This window comes from Solenopsis invicta, chromosome 5 (genome assembly GCF_016802725.1).
Source record: "Solenopsis invicta isolate M01_SB chromosome 5, UNIL_Sinv_3.0, whole genome shotgun sequence".
NCBI lineage: Eukaryota > Metazoa > Arthropoda > Insecta > Hymenoptera > Formicidae > Solenopsis > Solenopsis invicta.
In genome coordinates this window covers 8686031-8692030 of record NC_052668.1, presented here as the reverse complement: position 1 = coordinate 8692030, position 6000 = coordinate 8686031, and the positions used below count along the sequence as shown (strand labels likewise).

Here is a 6000-nt window from a genome sequence, read left to right as displayed (position 1 = left end):
CAAATACTGTAGTATCTCGCATAACGTTAAGGACACCGCAGTAGCATGTAAGACCACGTCGTATCATGCTTTCTCTCTCGGCGCAAGTGAGAAGGATGCATGATCGTCCCGCGCCCTACCACTTTCCTTTCCACTCAATGATCATCGCGGTGAGACATGTATGTGCGCGACTTTGCGTGTGTGCAACAATAGAGCACAAGCACCGAGGGACACAATGATAATGCAAAGCTCAAATGGTAATTAAAAATATCGATGTTATCGACATTTTTAGTTCCACTTAGTAGATGGCGCAGGACTGTTGGAGTTCGGCCGTCACTCCAGCATTGCCTTAAGGGGGAAACCTCATTTACACGGTCGAAAAATACATGATTTTCACGAATTTTTTTCTTGGGTGTAATAAACTGAAACGTTTTGAAATTTTTATGACAATTTAGTACACAATCAAAGAGTACACAGGAATTTTTTCATAAAAAAAAAAAGATGTTTACTACATAAACGGACGCCATAATAATATTGCTTCGCTTATAGTGTGTCTCCGCTGTGTACACTGTAGCGTCCTTAATTTTGATCTGAAACAAAAAAACCAAAATTTTTTGTAATGTTTATGATACTAGCTTCTATGTGACATTTCGATTTTTTAAAGAAAAAGTCAAAATTGCATGTTTTTACACAGTTGAAAATTGAAAATGCGTTTTTCGTTAAAAAAATCGACTTTAAAATACAAAAAAAATATGAAAAAATTTTTTTTTCAAAAAACAATTAATGTCACATCGAAGAGAATTTAATTATCTTTAAAATGAGAGGTCGTGAAACCAAATCGGTTCAGTAGATTTCTCTTAATCGTGTACACAAAATCGAAAAAACGTGTTTCGAGAAAAACGCGTTTAAAGTTTTAGATGCATAAAAATACTACATATTCACAACTTACGGCAGTCTCAGGCTAATCAGCGATTCCAGGTGCATAAAGTAGCCCCTCCGCTTCCTCGTAGAACTCGTTTTGTGCCATCATCTCCATCCTATGAGCCGTTCTTGCCTCTTTTGAGCTGTTATAGCTTCGGCGGTTCTGTGTGGTTATTCGTTTCTCGTCCTTCGCTATGGCAAAATTTTGTGCCTGTATCCCAATTTCTATGTCCAATTTGTTCATAATCATCAATACTGCATTGTAGCCTTCGTTAAATATTGATGCAGCAATATACGCAGCAATGCAGACGATTTTTGCTCCACTGTGAATGTGTTTAGGCGATAAACGCCAAACGGTCGAATTAAAACATTCATTTGTATTGTGTGTGTAACCGCCTAAACACCTTTCCAAAAGATTGTCATTCGAAAGATCGTCGAAGATTGGTTGCAAATGTTTCTCAACATTTGGGTGAAGAGGAGGGGGATGTTTAAATGACGCTGCACAACCTGCTGCCTCAGCCTTGCGCCATTTACACCAGCTATCATCTCCAGCCGGACAATTTCCGTGTTTCGGTGTCTCGTCGGTGGATGTTAGATGATCGAGTGTTGCTTGAATGGCTTTTTTCATGCCCTGGACCGAATCAGTATTTCGACGTATGGCTAATCCGTAGTATCGAGTTATTTTGTTTATCAGTACATCGGTCAACATTCCACGTCCTCCGAGCTTCTTATCTTTTTTTACATTTCGAAGTCTTGTGCCCATTCGTTTCTCGACATGCCCAACGCATTCACTTTTTTTTACAGGACAGTCATTGCCGTACGGATTCAAATCTAAGATGGCTTTGAAGGTTTTTGAGAACGCAGGTATAAACGCGACCGCCCGAGGGTCGCCTAGGCCTGTCTGAACTCGTCACCCGACCCGTCCGCTTTAACTTCGTAACTTCGTAAATACTGCAGATATCGACTTGAAATTTTCAGGGAATATTCTTGAATAGTTTAACAATCGATTAAGACTATTTCCAAAAAATCGATTTTTTTGACCCGATAAATGAGGTTTCCCCCTTAAGTGAGTAATGAAATATAAATGTTCAGTAAACGTTAAATAAATATTAAATTAATATTTTCTCTAAATTATTATTTTAAATATTTAATTAATGTTAAATAAATATTTAATAAATATTATAATGAATTTAATAAATATTATTATAAATGTTATAATGAATTGTACAATGAATAATTAATATTAAATAAATATTAAAAAAGCATTTAAAATATATTGTGTGCTAATTGGGATATTCCCAGTAAACCAACACATAACTATTACATAACTAAGGGAGCACATGAAAAAAACAATGTTATGTATCACTGTTATGTGGATAAGATGTAAATATTATATAAATTTGAGAGCACTCTAAAAGAACAAAATTATATTTCTTTGTTACGTATATAACTCATAACATAATGTAAAAATGTAATTTCGTAAAATATATGCAAACGATGAAAAAATTTTTTGCTTAATTTTTTGCTAAAAAATATGCTTAAGTTAACAAGAGAATTAAACATCTTTTGTGACTCTCTATACGAGTTTAATTATATTATAATTATGCAGCTATGTGTTAAATGTTTTTCGATAAATAATGTTGGTACTGAAAATCTATAGTTCATATATAGATTTTTAGTACACAGAGAAAAATGTATGTAGTATTGGTGACTATAATTACATATTTGGAAAATTATGGTTAAGAGAACTATTTTTACAGTTATTGTTAGTACAAACAACCTTATATGTATAGTTGTGTCAATTGTGAAAATATTTTACTATAAATTATGATAATCACAACTATTAATATAGTAAAATATTAAGATATGTATGAAAATTAAAATAAATATTTTCATATCGTTAACGCAACTACAATTATATTGAATATAATTATTTTCTTAATCATGCAATTATAGTCACAAATATCACATATTTTTTTCTCTGCGTATGGTAGTATACAAAACCGTCACTAGATGGCTACTATGGCGTTTTATTTCTCGTACAACAGGAATTACATAAATGATATAAAAGGCTTTATGAGATTTTTCATCAATGAGAATATCGGTGTTGTTACAGTAAAATAATTCTTTTGATGAGTCCTCTAAAAAATGAAATCAAGTGGAAGATGTTTTGATTTACTAACGATTAAAACTAACGTTTTTAAACTTCCAATATTGCAACCATATAAATATAAAATTGAATTATGTAATTGCAGTTATTCTCTTTTCTCAGTGTATCGGCAGTGTATATCGGAATATAATTTGCATCCTGCAAACACCAAATAAAAGAGCAGCAAAGAGAACCAAACTTATCATTATTTTGATGTAACATATATGTTTTAAAGACAAATATGTTACATCGCAGTATTGGCACGGTTATGTATTATAGATATAACATTTAAAGTGTTCTGTTACATATTTGAAATAGATTAGAGACGTAATTTTATTGCTGACATTTAATAGTACATGTAACGTACATGTATGTTACTTGCTACATAATTCCCCCTATAACCATTTCTACAACTGCAAAGGTTGGTAACAGATTTTGGTCCGCATACATTGGTATTTCCGGTACTGTTAGCAGATTTGTACCAAATATACTAAAACTTTGTTGGAAGAGTATATGACAAATTAGCATTGAAAAATAGCAAACCTGTTGAAAGTTTTGACGACAAATTTATAACAAATATTAAACAAATTTGCTATTGCAAAAATGTTAGCAATTTTTACGCAAGAATGTAATATTATCCCTTTGTCAAAATACACGACAGATTGGAAGTTGATAGCAGACAGAGCTGTTGTTTGTATGATTGACAAATTGATGGCAGAAAGTAAGCAAGCTTGCTATTACGAAAATGTCAGCATTTATCACACAAGAATGCAACATTAGTTGAGTTCCGTAAAGCGCATAATGACAATCCTTGTTGATAATCAAAAGTTAAACAAGGATAAAATTACATTACGCACATCATGCTCTCTTTACGAAATTCGGCCATTATCTTTTTGTCAAAACAATTATGCAACTAATTTGTTTATATTAATTATAACAAGAATAACAATTAAGAAAGCGTCATATATGTTTCTTTAATAATTTTTCCCGGTGAATCGATTAGTGCAATCAGTTTTCCTCTACAGTCATTTTTAACAATTTGTTTATAACAATTAATTACAAAATTGACTTTTGCAGCGTGCTCTTTACGTCAATAATGTTTTATTATGCTTTGATACTACTTCTAATTGTTATTTTTTGACTGATCTGGCCATGGGCATAAAAAGGTTTTAATTATTTACATAGTTTATATTAAAAATATCTAAGGCTAAATAATCATAGAATTAGTGATAGTATTTGCGCTATATTTAAAACGCAAGTTTCTTTTGGTTTAATGCAGCTTTATTTCAAATATAACTTTTTATTAACGATATCACATGTGTACGATTAGCTCAGTATTAGCGTGTTAGGTTGTTATTCCGAAATCTTAGGTTTGAATTCCGCCGGCGCCGACATGCGTTTTCAAAAATTTATGAAATAATGTATATTTGTAATAAGTGAATTAAAATGTTATACATGAAACAGTGGATACAGATTAAGCTATAAGAATAATAAAAATTTATAAATATTTATTTTAATACTGTAAAAAAAAGTGTTCTTAACATTAAATATGTAACGCTGGTACTTTTCCGGTGCGGCGGGAGTATCGGGATATCTTTCGGTGCGTTGGGATATTGTGATCGGTTGCTCGGATGTGCTTGCCGGATATCAAGGTTTTTGGTAGTAATGAGAATTCCGTGTTGAGTACAATGATACAAATGTAACAATATATTTATCAGATGTAGTTGAAATACACAAGTAATAATAAGGCACCGGAGTGCTCAGTTAAACAATAATCGAACCCGCGCAAAGTAAAAGAACGACGATTGGTCGGGCCGGACAAAATATAATTTGCTGCGTAAATTAATATTTAAACAAAAGAACGGATTTGGATAACTAAAGAAACCGACGGACTGGTATTATGCGCTATGCGCTCGGAGTTAATAATCGGAATGCTCGGTTAAACAATAATCGGACCCGCGCAAAGTAAAAGAACGACGATTGGTCGGGCCGGATAAAATATAATGCGCTGCGTAAATTAATATTGAAACAAAAGAACGGATTCGAATAACTAAAGAAACTAGCGGACGGACTTGTATTATGCGCTATGCGCTCGGAGGTAACAATCGGAGTCGCCGTGAAGAGGCTGACTTAAAGTGCGGTTAAACGGGCCGGGATTGGCCCGCGCGACGGCTGGTCGCGATTGCGGAATCGACGGCGCGCGGTGCAGCGGACGGTTCCGCGATGCGCGAGGGTGGTCGACGTTAGAGACCTAAGTGGTCCCACCCCGTGGGGAGTAGGTTTACGGATTGATTCAACGACCGGAGAACGGCGTCGAGAATCCTCCGACGACGGTGTTGGTCTCGAGAATCCCTGAGAACGGACGTGTGGAACGGACGGTTTCTATTGGCCGAGAATGCCCAACCGCGGAAACGACGAGTATTCCTGTCGCGGACACAGGATGGAATCGGCCGAGTATTCCCAGCCGTTAGGACCGACGAGAATGCCCGTTCCCGAGGAGGTGTTTGAGAATACCTAAGCTAGGGAGCGCCGAGGATACCCGGCGCAGGAGCGGAGTAGGTGTGAGATCGGTGGCTCGGAGCGATTTGATTTTGGCTGCCCGCTGCCGGCTTATATAGCGGTCCGCGCGGTCGGACGTACCAAATTGGTACCAATCAGCGCGCGCGGTTGGGCCGGCCGGAGTGGGAACGCTTGCCGAACGCGGCGCGCGGCACGCATGGTAGCGCGTGATCGCGGCAAGCTTAGCCGAGCGCGTGCGCGTACTCGGTCTTACGCGTTGTGTTCGGCGTTTGGACCGGAGTGGCGGTGCGGCGGAGGGGCGTAACGTTACAAATAAAATAGAAATGTTTTTTAAAGTAAAAAGAATCGAGAATCTTTCTCAAGAATTTTTTCTGGAAATTTTTAAGCGGTCACTCATTCAAGTCATAATCGTAAAAGAGTATAATTTTATA

At 36.1% G+C, this 6000-nt stretch overlaps 1 protein-coding gene across 1 annotated transcript; it reads right to left on the bottom strand.

Moving 5' to 3' along the window:
* Positions 1-387: 387 nt before the first annotated feature.
* On the bottom strand, positions 388-2051 carry LOC120357911. The gene is made up of 2 exons (XM_039449832.1): positions 929-2051; positions 388-569 (listed from the first exon to the last, which is right to left on the bottom strand). The coding sequence occupies exon 1, from the start codon at positions 1661-1663 to the stop codon at positions 941-943; it is 723 nt and encodes a 240-aa protein (XP_039305766.1). The 5' UTR covers positions 1664-2051; the 3' UTR covers positions 388-569; positions 929-940.
* Positions 2052-6000: the final 3949 nt, after the last annotated feature.

Coding starts and splice junctions, on each gene's coding strand:
- LOC120357911 (XM_039449832.1), bottom strand. CDS start 1,663: ATGGGCACAAGACTTCGAAATGTAAAAAAAGATAAGAAGCTCGGAGGA.